Genomic DNA, 14,447 nt, shown 5'->3' on the forward strand with positions numbered 1-14,447 from the left:
AATTAGATGGAAGAATGTAGCTCTATATAAGATGATATAGCAAGTGCTTAACAAATATTTGTTACATTAGCTGCTAGTATTAAGTAAGCCAGGACAGGACTTTGAAGGGAAAAGGGGCGTGGTGAAGGGCTGTGGAGGACTCAGGGCTTAGGGGCTGTGGCCGGAGTTGGAGGGCTGGGAGAGGCCCTACCCTCTTACCAGACTAGCTATGGACACAATCTGGGGGCTGCCATTCAGGGACTGCCTAAGTTTATCCACCCAATTTGACCGCTCAGGAGTGTCTACTGGGCTGGAGCTCCAGCCACTGTTCTTCACAGGGCTTCTGGATTTGGCCTCATCCCCTAGCAGCGTCGGCCCTGGGGGGAGGGGAATGATAGACAAAGGAAACCCAGCAGAGTGGAGGTGGACAAGGTTTATTTCGGTCCCCTGGCAGACAGGGCTGGTCCAGCATCCCCGCCGCGGGCAGCCCACTTTCCAGGCTCCCTGCCCCAGCCACCACCCGCCGGCAGCCTCCCGCGAGGCCGAGCGTCCCCAGGGCAGCCGACAGGACCCGAGGACGCCGGGCGGATGCGGCGGAGAGCGCGGGAGGAGCCCGGGGGGCAGCAAGCGCGGTGGCGGCGACGGCAACCGCAGGGCCACAGACGGCGGAGGCGCGCGCGGAAGTGGCGCGAGGCGAGCGCGTAGACCAGTGGGTTGAGGCAGGAGTTGGCATAGGCGAGGCAGTGCGAGGCCAGGCGGCAGGCGTAGGTGGCCGGGCTGAAGGCGAAGTGGCCGTACCAGAAGCAGAGGATGAACGCGTGGTGCGGGCCCCAGCAGAGCGCGTAGAGCGCGGCCACCGCTAGCATGGCGCGCCCTGCGCGGCCCGTGGCCCTGCGCCGGGCCTCTGCCGCCACCACGCCTGCCGGGCCCACAGCCACCCACAGGAAGCGCAATGTGCGCGCGTAGGCTAGGCTCACCACAGCCACTGGGAGCAGGTAGCCCGCCGCGAAGGTGGCCACGTCCAGGGCGCGCCGGCGCGCGTCCTCCCAGGCGGGCACGCAGAGCTCGAGCGTGCCGTAGCGCACCGTGCCGTAGTAGCTAAGGTAGGGGGCCGAGAAGAGCGCAGCCAGTAGCCAGACCAGGCCCACGGCGGCGCGGGCGTTGCGCGGGGTGCGCAGGGCGCGCGAACGCAACGGGTGTCTTACGGCCAGGTACCTGCGGGCGGGCGCCGTGTCAGTGCGCTTAGAGCAGTGCCTGGAGGCACAGAGAAAGTTACTTGGCTAAAGTGATCAGCTAGAGGAGTGAGCTTGGATTTGACCCCAAGTTTCAAGCCATGGAAACAGGTATGACCACAACCTACCAGGTGTGAGTGGTAATAAAATATCTAAATTCACTTGTGTATTCCTTGCGCCATTCATTTCATACCCACAGAGCACCTACCATGTGCCAGACCCAGTGCTGACAGGAGACACAATGATGTCTGGGAAGCTCACAATGGGAAGTAGGGGGAGAGCAGGATGGTCCCCTCAAGCACGCCCTGCAGGTACCCAGAGACTGGATGAGGGCAGCCAGAGAGCTGTTTCTTTCCTATCTCCCTTTCTTTTCTTTTTTTTCTTTTCCTATCTCTCTTTCTGATCTCCCATTCTCTCTTTCCTAAGGCCAATGAGCATGCATTCAAGTCTTCCCTCCCCAGCCCAGACTCAGCCAGGTTTCAGGCACAGCGCACCTGTCCACAGAGACGGCGGCCAGTGTAAAGCTGCTGGCATACATGGTGAGGTAGATGAGCAGGTGCACAGCCTTACAGACAAGGGCCCCAAAGAGCCAGGCGTCCAGCGTGTAGATGGCGGCCTGGAAAGGCACGCAGCACAGAATGAAGCAGAGGTCGGCCACGGCCAGGTTGAGGATGAACAGATCTGTAGTGCTGCCTGGCTCCTGCCATGCACTCAGGCCAGGCTGCAGCAGCACCGCCAAAACCAGCCCGTTGCCCACTGTGCCCAGCAGGAAGATGAGGGCAAAGACCACAGGCACTGCCACAGCCCCCACAGTCCCCGGGCTGTCCAGCGAAATGTTCTGGTTATCAGTCATCTCTCCAACAGATTGGTCACCTGGGGAAGAGAAGCTGGAAGTTCTCAGGCAGGGGCTCCCAGCTCTGGTCACTTGACCCAGGGGTCTAGTTTCCTCAGCCTGGCCCTGGATAGATCTCCCCCAGCTAAAAGCTCCTGGGGGTGGAAGTAGAGGGGTCGACAGAGCCAAGAGTTATCTATGAGAACTGTGCAAGCCCCTGGCACTGGCACAGTCACATTGGTGTCTGAGGTGGGTTTCTCAGTTTCCTGGAGAACACCCCCATAGACACTTCTAACCAATGATGCAGGTAAAGCCAGGCAGAGTGGGTTGAGGACATTGTGGGAAAGGGAGGGGCACTCCAACATCAGGAGCTGATATATTTTCTTCTCAATGGGGATCTGAAGCTCAGGCAAGATTCTTGGCCATGGGTCAAGGTCAGCAAAACATGGGTGACATCCCTGTGTCATTGGAGAGTCGTTTAGTGAGAGCCCCACAGTAACACAGCTAGGAAAACCATATAGGTCACTGGCCCATTTTTGCACACGAGGAAATCAAGGCTCAGAGAGGGACGCATAAAGATCACACTTTCAGTGGCAGATCTGGGGCTGTTGCCACCTGGTACTCTCCTAGGCTGGAGCGCTCATCTGAGACCCTGTAACAGGTGGTGATGTAATAATCTGCGTGTGTGTGCGCACGTGCATTTTTGCAAGCTGTGTTCTCTCACCCTTGCCCCACACTCAGTGCACATCAGCTACTACCTGTGGATCCCTCTGAAGCCTGGGGCCTCTGAGTTGGTGGGAAAAATTAAGGGAAGGGGTTCAGGAAGCGGGGGAGGGAAAAAAAGAGCGATCTGCCTCCCCAAGCACCCAGCATGCAATAGACCATTCCAAGGGCAGGATGAACAACACCCACCTCAATCCTGGGCACTGGGTCTCCGCCTGATCTTGGGTAAACTGGTCCGGCTGAGCTTGCCTCCTGGCCCTTGGTGCCTCCCTGCAGAGAGAGGTCTGCCTCTCACTTCTCCCTCTTCTTCTTTAAGGCCCCTCCTCTGCTGAGCGGGGCTTGGGCAGTGCCTCCAGAGTGCCCAGTGACCACCTCCTCCTCAGTCTGTGATTTCCCCCAGGTGGCATGCTCTTTTGCCTGGCTTTTCTCTGGCTTTCTGCGTTGCTTCTGCCTCTTTCTGCAGTGAGTAGCCCATTGATCTCGCTCTGAGATTTGCTTTGTAGTTAACCCTTCCGTATCCAGGTCCCAGTTTATCCTTAGCACTCCCACCTCCTGTAGCTTTGCCTAACAACTGCACTTCCCAACCTCCCTTCTCCCTGCTTCAATCCAAGCTCAGAAAGGATTCCTAGTCTTTATTTTATTTTTATTTTTTTTAATTTTTATTTATTCATTTTAGAGGAGAGAGAGAGAGAGAGAGAGAGAGAGAGAGAGAAGGGGGGAGGAGCAGGAAGCTTCAATTCCCATATGTGCCTTGACTGGGCAAGCCCAGGGTTTTGAACCAGCAACCTCAGCATTCCAGGTCAACGCTTTATCCACTGTGCCATCACAGGTCAGGCGCTAGTCTTTATTTTATTTTATTTATTTATTCATTTTAGAGAAGGGGGGAGGGCCCTGGCCGGTTGGCTCAGCGGTAGAGCGTTGGCCTGGTGTGCGGGGGACCTGGGTTCGATTCCCAGCCAGGGCACATAGGAGAAGCGCCCATTTGCTTCTCCACCCCCCCCCTTTCTCTCTGTCTCTCTCTTACCCTCCCGCAGCCAAGGCTCCATTGGAGCAAAAGAGGCCCGGGCGCTGGGGATGGCTCCTTGGCCTCTGCCCCAGGCGCTAGAGTGGCTCTGGTCTCGGCAGAGCGACACCCCGGAGGGGCAGAGCATCGCCCCCTGGTGGGCGTGCCGGGTGGATCCCGGTCGGGCGCATGCGGGAGTCTGTCTGTCTCTCCGTTTCCAGCTTCAGAAAAATACAAAAAAAAAAAATGTATAGAGAAGGCGGGGAGGAGCAGGAAGCATCAACTCCCGTATGTGCCTTGACTGGGCAAGCCCAGGGTTTCCAACTGGCGACCTCAGCGTTCCAGGTCGACGCTTTATCCACTGTGCCACCACAGGTCAGGCCCTAGTCTTTATTATTGACTTTAGAGAGAGGGAGAGACAGAAACATCAATCTGTTCCTGTATGTGCTCTGACCAGGGATTGAACCAGCAACTTCTATGTATCAGGATGGTGCTCTAATAAACCAAGCTATCTGGCCAGGGTGGATTCCTAGTCTTGAATTGGGTGTCCTAGGCTAGGAAACCATAATTTTAGTCCCTTTTCTGTGGACTTCAGATAGGACTCCTCCCCCAGGCCCTGAGAACCCTGAAACCTATCAGCTTCCCTAAGCTTGGTCCAGGGGCTCAGTCTGAAGACTGGAGAGCTTATGTACCTGCCCAAAGAGTCTGGCTTTGCTCTAGTATAAGTTCTAGAGCAGGAACATGACCTGCCCATTTAACTTGTTATTTTATTACAGCCTGGGGGGGGGGGGATACAGCATGGGAGCGATTTAACGAGCGATCCATTAGAAGCCACTTTTCCAGGCAACAGCCAAAGAGGTTAAGGTCTTGGTGAATGGCTGATTCAGTGAAGGGGTTCTGGCCTGACCTCTTGGAGTGGACCACATGGTCAAAAGGGTTAGAGGCTAGCACCTAGGGGGCAAGGTGCATTGGATTTAGCAACAAATGTTATGGGGGCAAGGAGTTCAAGGAGAGAAGGGATGGTAGGAACTGTATGTGGAGTCTTTCTAGAAGCTGGGAGGGTGGAGAGAATGTCAAGAGGGAAGTCTGGGAAAATAATGAAAATAGTCTGAGGGGACGCTGATGAAGCAAAGACTTGCATTCAAGGTCTGAAGAACTCTTGCAGGCCCCTGGGATTTCTGCCAGTGCTGAGAAGTGCTCCTCTAAAGCCTCATGTCACTTGCCCCATGGGCAGAGCACCCTCAACTTTTGAAGCAGAGAATCACTTAAGATTTTAGGACTCACACCTAGACTCTCCAGAGACATCAGATTGAATTAAGGAATTAGAACTGTAGATTTATCACTGAAAGGCTTAATTGTAGGATTCTAGATTCAGTGTGGTTAAATTTTAGATTCACTGACAGAGGTCTATACCACCCTTTATGAAAATAATGCACCAACAGACTCCTAGAAGCCTGGGCTCACCAATGTGGCCGGCCTGCACCCTGTAAGCCCTGGAGATTCCTGCCATACTGACCTACCTCCCTCTACCTCGCCCTTGGTTGGGTTCTGACAGTACTTCGGGGAACTCCCAAAAGCCGCAGGCTGAGCAGCTATGATAACAGACACAGAGCAAAGGAGGGAAGGACGCGGAGACCACAGAAGGCCTGGTTGTGGGACAGTCAGGAAAGGCATATCGTTATCATGCCCAGAGCCAATGTGCACCTAGTATCCTGTCTTTCCCTTTGTTCCAATTGCTGCTCCTGGCAGCCACAACTTGAACCCTATGCCCAATGCAGAGGCTGTGGATTGTGGTCCTGGGAGAGGTCCCCTGAGCCCCCGGCCCCGCCGTACAGCATTAGTGTGACTGATCTACGGTGGGCCCTTGAGCCTGTCATGGGTGTCCAGTGGGAATTACCAACACATGCCCAAGACTAGATGACCTAAGCTACTGCTACTCCTGATGGTCCCTCCTATGACCCCGTCTAAATGAAAGTGGGAAGGGGCGCCAGGCCCAGTCAATCGCCCAGTGCATTACCATGGCCAGGCCCAGAGTGTCCTGATGCTGCTCCTGCCCGCACTGTCCACTGGGAGTGCTATGCCAGTGGCAGTGCACACTCTGTGCCACTGGTTGGTAGATCTGGGCCCAGTGCTCTGGCTCTGCTGGGTAGGGCACACCAATTGTCATGTGATCACTGGGTATGATGTGCTGGCCTCTGCAGACAGTGCACATCCAGCTACCGGCTGCCCCAGTACTGGTGTCAGGCTGTAGGCTGTGTACTCTTGCTGCTGCAGCAGTGCACCTGGCACCAGGTGCCCTACCCCGATGGTGACAGCATGTAAGTGTTCCTGCAGCTGATGTGGCCACAGCAGCCCCTTTCCCCTGGCTGCATCCCCCAGCACCCTGGGCTCCTGGGCCTGAGTCCTAAGCTTTTGCAGATCAGATCATAGGCTAGGACTTCCAGAATCCCAGTGTTAAGATCCTGCAGGACTGGGCAGTAGCTCAACCAAATCATCCATCCTAAGACTGGGAGGGCTCAGGGTACAGGGCGTCAGAGACCTTGTCCTAGTTCCACATTGTTCGTAAGGGCCTTTTAATCCTTCCTGCTCTACCCACAGAACCCTACAAGAGAGCTTCCCAAGGACACACCATGCTGAGACTGGAGCTACAGTGACTCAGAAGCCATTTCACCCCCACCCGGTGCCTATAAGGCTGAGCAGGGAAGGACAATGGAAGGAGAAAGGCTAGGGAAAGTAACTGTGGGAAGGGGCTGCCATCTCCAGAAAGAGCACAGAGAGGCATTGTGGAGAAGGGTGACTTGGGCCTTCACAGCAGGCAATTGGCCCTCCTAGCCTTGCCTGCAGGGCAGCCCAAACAGCCAAGTCCAAGGCCTGGAGTCTGGAGGGGAAGACATAGCATCCAAAGCCTGGGCTCGCTGTGCCCCCTGGTGGCTGATCATCAGGCCAGCAAGTCTTGGGATAAGTAAGCTGGAAGGGCCCCAGATATAATATTAACATAACATCCATGCTTGGTGCAGCAGGGGAAACTGAGGCACACACCGGTGATGGGGCCTGCCCCAGGACAGAGTTAAGGACAAAGTGGGCTAGAACACAGGGTTCCAGGTTAGCAGGGGAATTTCCAGTAGCGACCCATAGTCTTTGCTTTGGGGCCTGAATCTTCTGCTTCCTCCAAACATGGTTTTGGATACCCAGCCCCATATCTGGGCAGTTGTAGGCCATCTTTTGGATAGGGAGCAGAGGCCAAGGTGTTCGCCAAGGCTAGCCTCTGGAGGAAGCAAAGTAGGGGTGAGTGGCATGGGAAAGGGCCTGCAGAGATGCTCAGCTCCCTCTCCAGCAGCACAGAATCTAGCTGAGCCAGATGGTGGTCTCTGCTATAACTGGCCCAGCTGTCTGGGTCTCATCTTAATTTGGGAGAGGCGGTCAGCTCTGAGGTCTAATAGTTTCAGAGCCTGCACACAAAACCCCAGCTCCTGCCTGCTTCTTCAACTAATCACAGAGCACATCAACCCACTCAGAGAGAATAAAGCAGACCAATGAGACACAATCTATTTCCACAGCTGTTTCATACTCACAGCCACAAGCACATGTATTGCCCACGCCCAGCCCTAGAACTTTGACAGGGCTCAGAGCCTCTGGCCTGGTCTGATGATCCAATGCCCCCTTTGTCACTATGGAGGGAGGGGACCTTGGCTCTGCTTGTCACTACCCAGGGTTCAGGGCAATGCCCCGTGCAGTCGCCCCACCTCCACGAAGGCCTCCACACAGCGGTCGATGTCCTCCTCGCTGTGCACTGCTGAAATCTGTACCCGGATCCGGGCCTTACCCTTGGGGACCACTGGGTAGCTGAACCCGATGACAAAGATGCCTGGGAAGACAGAAAGTCAACCTGGGTCTTCTAAGAGTCAGGCAGGCTTTGGGGTGTGACATGCATGCTGGGGGCAAGGGAGCCCATGGTCTCTCAGACATGGGACTATCTCATGGCCTGGGTTTTCCAAGTTTGGACAGCTGGTCTAAAAAGGGTAGTAGGATGGGGGTAAGGGGGAGTATTCATAGTCTAGAGCAGGGGTCCCCAAACTTTTTACACAGGGGGCCAGTTCACTGTCCCTCAGACCGTTGGAGGGCCACCACGTACAGTGCTCCTCTCACTGACCACCAATGAAAAGAGGTGCCCCTTCCGAAGTGCGGCGGGGGCTGGATAAATGGCCTCAGGGGGCTGCATGTGGCCCACGGGCCGTAGTTTGGGGATGCCTGGTCTAGGGGTTCCCTTCTTTTTTCTCTTCAGACCCACAGCCATTCCTTTTGTCCTGGCCTCTTTACCTCTCTTTAGCATGTCATCTGCCATGCAAGAGGCCAGCCGGGCATCACCCAGCATCACAGGGCAGATGGGGTGGTTGGCTCCTGAGATGGTGAAGCCAGCAGCCTGCATCTTACTGCGGAACCTGTGGGTACAAACTGGGTGTCACAGGTCAGTCGGGGCTGTGGATTATTCACACCTAGTCCTGATGGGTATGTGACTCAAAATCTGTGCTGAAGTCTGCAGAGGGACCAAAAAAAACAGAAATGCACACCTAGAAAGTCAAATGGGGAGCCAGGCAGAGAAACAAGCATACCAAAAAGGAAGGCAGGAAGACTGAATTGCATAAGACAGGGAGACACAAGGTCATTTGCAGAGAAATGTGCCAGGAATTGAAGGAAGAGACTGAGCCCCAGTACACCTGCTACGGATGTGGTATGGGCAGAGCCAGAACCTATAGGCATGGGCTGGGCAGGCACAAGGGGCAGGCCTCAGTAGCTCCCCACCCAGCCTTCCCCACCCCTGCCAGGGACTGCACCGCTGGGTCTTGGCTGCCATAGACTGGATAATGGCATTGCTCTCCATGAGCAGGTCCAGGGCTTTGGAAGCACAGCCAATGACAGCAGGTGGCAGGCTATTGGAGAAAAGGTAGGGCCGGGCACGCTGTCGTAGCAGGGACACCAGGGGCCCAGGGCCTGTCGTGTAGCCCCCTATGAACAAGAGCAGAGGTGGGGGTAGTCAGGGGCCAAGAGCCAGAGCTTACCATAAGCCCCTCCTGAAAGTACAGCCCTTACTGCCCTCTTGTCTGCTGTCCCAGGTCTCCCCCCACCCACCTTCCCTGAGACTCATCCAGGGTCCTTCATGTGGATAAGGGGACCCCAGGGCACAATGCTGTAAGCACCTGATGCTCCGCCCAGCGCCTTCCCCAGTGTGGAATTGATGATGGTGACCTGGTCCATCACGCCCAGAAGCTCATCTGTGCCCCTGCAAGGAAAGCCATTGCCACCACTGGCCGCCTGAGCACCCTACAATCATGGGTTGAACTGGGGGCTGGCCTCTCAGTTTCCCACCCACTGTTAGAAGCCCGACCCCAGGCCTTGGATGCCACATGCTCCCACCGTCCTGTGGCCCCCAGGAAGCCAGTGGCATGGCATTCATCCACAAAGACCAGGGCACCATATTGAGATGCAAGGTGGCAGATCTCCTGCAGGGGTGCAATGTCGCCATCCATGGAAAAGGCCCCATCAGTGGCCACCAGACGCAGTCTATACTTCTGCAGGGAAGGCAAGGACAGGTAGTAGCTGGTGTCATAAGCAGGGTCAAACCGCCTACCTTCTAGGGCTCTAACAGCTTACCTTGCCCAGTGCTCAGTACTAGGCACATTAGCACTCCTGTGTTGGAACTAGAACATCCCCTTCCTCATCCATACCTCTGTGAGCCCTAACCATCTGTTTCAGAGCAGTCTGGAGCTACACTGAGCCCTGGGCAGTGAGAACGCTCTCAGTGTCCCCTTCAGAATACAGTGTGGGGTGGGGCCAGTTCTTTACTTTCGCTGTTATGCCTACTAGGGGCCTGCCACACATAAGGTGACCAAGGCAGCATGGTGCAATGGAAAAAAGCTCAGGGTCTGAGGGATCTGGGTTCAAATCTTGGCTGCTACAAACTTTCAGGCTGTTTGATTGTGAGTATGGAGTTGGCCCCCCCAAGCCTCACTTCCTTCACTAGGGGGAGGCCGAGGATAAGCCCAGTCTTTGCCCTTGGAACCCCTGGGTCTTGCCCCACCTGGGCCTCCTGCAGCTTGGCTTCTAGATCAGCCATGTCCAGGTGGTGATAGCGGTACTTGTGGGCCTTGCAAAGACGAATGCCATCAATGATGGAGGCATGGTTCAGCTCATCTGATAGTATTGCATCCTCCGGGGTCAGCAGGGCCTGAAAGAAAGCAGCTGGAGTAAAGCCATCATCCAACCACCTTGGGATTCTCCCACTCCTATGACTCTGCCTGAGTCCAAATTTTTTTTTTTTAATTTTTTATTTATTTATTCACTTTAGAGGAGAGAAAGAAAGAGAGAGAGAGAGAGAGAAGGGGGGAGGAGCAGGAAGCATCAACTCCCATATGTGCCGTGACCAGGCAAGCCCAGGGTTTCGAACCGGCGACCTCAGCATTTCCAGGTCGACACTTTATCCACTGCACCACCACAGGTCAGGCCTGAGTCCAAATTTCATTGCCAACTAGGGCATTCCTCTGGGCAGGGAGGCAAGGAGCCCTGTGCCTCTATATGAGTCCCCAGAGCCCCAGGACTGGGCTGAACCAGGGTCCCACTCTGGTGAGAGCAGGTGAGAATGTGTTTGGTGATTGCCCGGCCCCTGTCACCCCCAGCCACACACCCTCAAATAGCCTGGAAGATGGCCTCCTTGCAAGCCTCAGGATTCTTTCTGGAGCACCTATGCGGCCCAACCTGACCTCCGTAACACATGATGACTGGAGTCTCCAGCCATGGCACTGATATCCTGCCAAGTTCTGACTACCTACAGTCAGCATTCTCCTTTCACAGCCTAGCAGGCTTCACCAGCTCCTACCCATGGCCCCCACACACCTCAAAGAGGCCAGCATTGGCATCAAAACAGCTGGGATACAGGATGGCATCCTCCCGCTGGTGGAAAAGGGCTAGCTTTGCTTCCAGATCCTTGTGGATGCTCTGAAGAAAGTGAATGAGACAGGTGTTAATGCCTGCAGAGTCACACGGGACAAGTCCTGAGGACTGAGAGGCTAAGAATGCCAAAAACACACCCAGCCTAGAAAGCCTGCAGCCTTGGCCTTTCATTCTTTACCACAAGTGTTCCTTAGAGCCGACAAGAATCAGGCAGATAGTACTCACTGAGGAATTAGGGGTTTACTACGTGTCCCTTCCTAGTTGGATCTTCTTTTTGTAAATGGGGGTCAGATGGTGAAATTATGGGTACTAATGGCAAAGGAAGATGTGTCTTTCTGATATCAAACTGAGTCCTTTTTTTTGGTTGATCTATGACAAAGAAGATTACTTAAGTAACTAAGTTCATTCGGACCTCAAATTCTTAGATTTGAAAACTATCCTATCTGGGTGAGGATTCTGTTGCAAAGTGCCCAGGCTGGGTGGGAGTCAGGAGTTCCATCATTCATTTCATCCTCATCTTTCTGAGAGGATAGGTAATAATAATCACAAACAGGAGCAGAGATCTTTGAACCACACCATCTGGGCTCAAATCCTACCATGAAAGCCTGTGTGCCCTTAAGCAAGTCAGTTCACTTCTCTGGGCCTCAGTGTCCTCATCACTTTAACAGAGATGAAAATAGTCAGTACCTATCACTTAGGATTGTTTTTTGTTTGTTTGTTTTTTACAGAGGCAGAGATAGACAGGGACAGACAGGAACGGAGAGAGATGAGAAGCATCAATCATTAGTTTCTCGTTGCGTGTTGCGACTGACTTCTTAGTTGTTCATTGATTGCTTTCTCATATGTGCCTTGACCGTGGGGCTACAGCAGACCGAGTAACCCCTTGCTGGAGCCAGCGACCTTGGTCCAAGCCGGTGAGCTTTTTGCTCAAACCAGATGAGCCCACGCTCAAGCTGGCGACCTTGGAGTCTCGAACCTGGATCCTTCCGCATCCCAGTCCGACGCTTTATCTACTGTGCCACCGCCTGGTCAGGCTATTTGTTCATTTTTAGAGAGAGAGAGAGAGAGAGAGAGAGAGAGAGAGAGAGAAGGGGGAGGGCAGGGCAGGAAACATCAACTCCCATATGTGTCCTGACCAGGCAAGCCCAGGGTTTTGAACCGCGACCTCAGCATTCCAGGTGGATGCTTTATCCACTGCACCACCACAGGTCAGGCTCACTTAGGATTGTTATGAGCATTAATTAGTTAATATTTGTAATGTTCTTAAAACAGTACCTGACACATAGTAAACACTGTAAGTTTCAGGTTTTTATTAATTCTGTAACGTTTACAAAATAAAATAACAACCAACATTCATGGAGCACTGCTATATGTCAAGCACTGTTCTAAGCATTTTTACCTCTGCTAACTCTTTATTTATAAAACCCTACTAAGTACTATTATCCCCATTTTACTACTTAAGGGATTGAGGCACAGAGAGACTAAGACACTTGCCCAGGGTAACAAAGCCAATAACAGGTGGTGCTAGGGATTGAGCTCAGGCAGAATAGCTCCAGAAACCTCTATCTCAATCCCAGCCTTCTATTCTTCTTTTCCTGTAGGAAGACAGGTGAACACCGCTCTGCAGGTGAGAAAGTGGATGCTCGGAGAGGTCGTTTCTTGCCCAAGGTTCCAGAGCAAAACAGAAGCCTGAACCCAATATTTCTAGTGGACAGTTCTGGGGCTAAAAATGGGCCCACAGCTCTGGGAGGGGATGAGCTGAGCTGGCGAAACCAGCCCTGCTGACTGTGGGAAGCAGACAGCTGTGGTCTGTGCCCAATGCTGTGGACAGGGCCGCACTCTACCCAACCTCTGCCCCCACAACACTCACTGTGTACCTGGGTCCCACAGATGAAGCGGACAGAGCTAAGGCCAGCTCCAAACTCCTCCAGGGCCTGCAGACCGGCCTGGATCACTTCGGGGTGGCTGCTCAGGCCCAGGTAGTTGTTGGCACAGAAGTTAAGGATTCCTGACGTAAAGGACATGGAACAGACAACAGCTCAAGGCCCTAAGGAAAGGCCTGGAAAGGTGTCAGTGCCAGGTCTTGAGGACCCACAGAGTAAATGAACCCAGATTCACCCTTGAGGAGGCAACAACCACACAGTATGATTTATTTTGGGGCAGAGGCCACAGGTGAGGAAGGGTCAGGATAGGATTTTCAGAGCAGCATCTTGAGAGATGAAAAATTTAAACTCTGGCTCAGAATCACATTCCCCCAAGAAGGAACTCAGTCCTGCCTCACAGGTTTCTCCTGTCCCCAAGGACAACCAGCAACCCATCTTCTGGGCCTTGGTTTCCTCCTGCATAAAAGAAAACTGTGGTTTTCAAACTCTATAGTTGACTTTGCTGCCTGGTAGAGTCACAGGCCTAAAAGAGGGTATCTCTGATAACTGGATCCTGAATTATAAACTACAAAGTGAACATGGCTGACCTAAGTGGGAAAGGCCTGAGAAGGAAGGTTCACTCAACCTGGAAGAGGCAAAAACAGGATGAGTACCTGGATCTCCTTATTTCTGACCTTTTGACCTGATCCAAGCTTCCCCTGGGGGAAGGTAGAGATTTCCTGGGATTTCTGTTTTACAAATGAGTGCAATAGCACTAAGGATTCCACAGGCATAGGCTGGTTTGGGGGACTTTATAATCAGCACTCACTTGGGATCTGGTACAGAGGGGCAGCAACTGCTGGTTAGACAGACATGAGGGAGAACTGATGGGCCAATTCATGGGGTGACTCCTGAAGCAGCCCATGGAACCCTCACTGTGACTTTGGCCAGAAGGTTGGCCTCTCTGGCCCATTAGCTGACCTTCCAGCTCCAATATACCAGAGGACCTGGAACAAAGCCCAGCTCTGCCTACAGCTACCTAAGGGTTTGGGGGCAGCTCACTTCACGTCTTTGGGCTTTTTCATTTGTAAAGTAGGATTAGCCATTTCTACGTTTGTTGGTTTGCAGGAGTCCAAGTGCAGCAATTAGAGGCCTGCACAAAGCAGCAGCTCCAGAAAAGCGGGGTCTCTTGCTGTGCGTTCCTATCACTTCCTTGAAGCAGCATAGTGAGACCCACCTGGGTATGGTCTCTTTTTTTCTCACGGTTCTCCGAGGGCTGGGTCTCTGACCCGCCTCTTCCTCTAAATCAACAGGTGCTCAAGGGCAAATCATCTACCTTCACGGGAAACGAGTTTAACCAGGTTGGAGTTAACACTAGGAAGCCGTAAAGTAGGCCTGATAGTTGATAAAGGAGCCAGTGGCTACATATGCTGGGGTTCCTGCCTCCCACTGTCTCCAGGACTTCCATTCAGCTCAAGCCTCGCAACGGTCCTCTTAACACCCAGCCACGTCCGACGACTCCCGGTAGGGGGAATTACCTCCGGAGACGCCATCAACGTGGATGCGCGGCCCCTGACGTGACGTGATGACCCGCTCGCTCTTCCAGGTGCCAGCCCCGCGGATCCCTTCCAGCTCCTCCTCCAGGATGCCACGCAGCTGGGCCACCGCTGAGTGCGCGCGGCGACCGCGGGGGTACCAGGAGAGCGCGGCGCGGAAGACGGAACCGACCCACATGGCGCTCACCTCGCCTACCTCCCGCGAGCTCGCCCGCCCGCCCGCCAGTCCATCCGTCAGTCCCGAAGCTGTGAGCACTGTGACTGACTGATCACGTGGCCGGAGGCCGGGCTCTGATAGCCAATCGGGGCGAAAGG

The 14,447-nt window shown here is 54.0% G+C and overlaps 2 protein-coding genes across 3 annotated transcripts; both read right to left on the bottom strand.

The window, feature by feature from the left end:
* Window positions 1-413: 413 nt before the first annotated feature.
* Window positions 414-2,064, bottom strand: GALR3 (galanin receptor 3). Its single transcript, XM_066253085.1, has 2 exons — window positions 1,706-2,064; window positions 414-1,194 (listed from the first exon to the last, which is right to left on the bottom strand). The coding sequence occupies exons 1-2, from the start codon at window positions 2,062-2,064 to the stop codon at window positions 414-416; spliced, it is 1,140 nt and encodes a 379-aa protein (XP_066109182.1).
* A 5,249-nt stretch (window positions 2,065-7,313) lies between these two features.
* GCAT (glycine C-acetyltransferase) lies at window positions 7,314-14,397 on the bottom strand. 2 transcript variants are annotated; one of them, XM_066258600.1, is made up of 9 exons: window positions 14,115-14,397; window positions 12,592-12,722; window positions 10,658-10,759; window positions 9,846-9,992; window positions 9,182-9,336; window positions 8,965-9,047; window positions 8,602-8,773; window positions 8,087-8,208; window positions 7,314-7,634 (listed from the first exon to the last, which is right to left on the bottom strand). In XM_066258600.1, exons 1-9 carry the CDS (start codon window positions 14,308-14,310, stop codon window positions 7,483-7,485), a joined length of 1,260 nt encoding a protein of 419 aa, XP_066114697.1. In that variant the 5' UTR covers window positions 14,311-14,397; the 3' UTR covers window positions 7,314-7,482. The 2 variants fall into 2 exon arrangements, with proteins under 2 accessions (XP_066114697.1, XP_066114689.1); XM_066258592.1 differs by having other exon boundaries at window positions 8,584-8,773.
* Window positions 14,398-14,447: the final 50 nt, after the last annotated feature.

Source organism: Saccopteryx bilineata, chromosome 1 (assembly GCF_036850765.1).
Source record: "Saccopteryx bilineata isolate mSacBil1 chromosome 1, mSacBil1_pri_phased_curated, whole genome shotgun sequence".
In the NCBI taxonomy this organism is placed as follows: Eukaryota; Metazoa; Chordata; class Mammalia; order Chiroptera; family Emballonuridae; genus Saccopteryx; species Saccopteryx bilineata.

Excerpts from the sequence above, each read along its gene's own strand:
- GALR3 (XM_066253085.1), bottom strand. The coding sequence starts at position 2,064 with ATGACTGATAACCAGAACATTTCGCTGGACAGCCCGGGGACTGTGGGG. Across the intron at positions 1,195-1,705 it reads GCCGCCGTCTCTGTGGACAG|GTACCTGGCCGTAAGACACC; the intron begins GTGCGCTGTGCC and ends GCCCGCCCGCAG.
- GCAT (XM_066258592.1), bottom strand. The coding sequence starts at position 14,310 with ATGTGGGTCGGTTCCGTCTTCCGCGCCGCGCTCTCCTGGTACCCCCGC. Across the intron at positions 9,993-10,657 it reads CCAATGCTGGCCTCTTTGAG|GCCCTGCTGACCCCGGAGGA; the intron begins GTGTGTGGGGGC and ends GCTTTCTTTCAG. Across the intron at positions 8,774-8,964 it reads GGCGCTGGGCGGAGCATCAG|GGGGCTACACGACAGGCCCT; the intron begins GTGCTTACAGCA and ends TCTTGTTCATAG.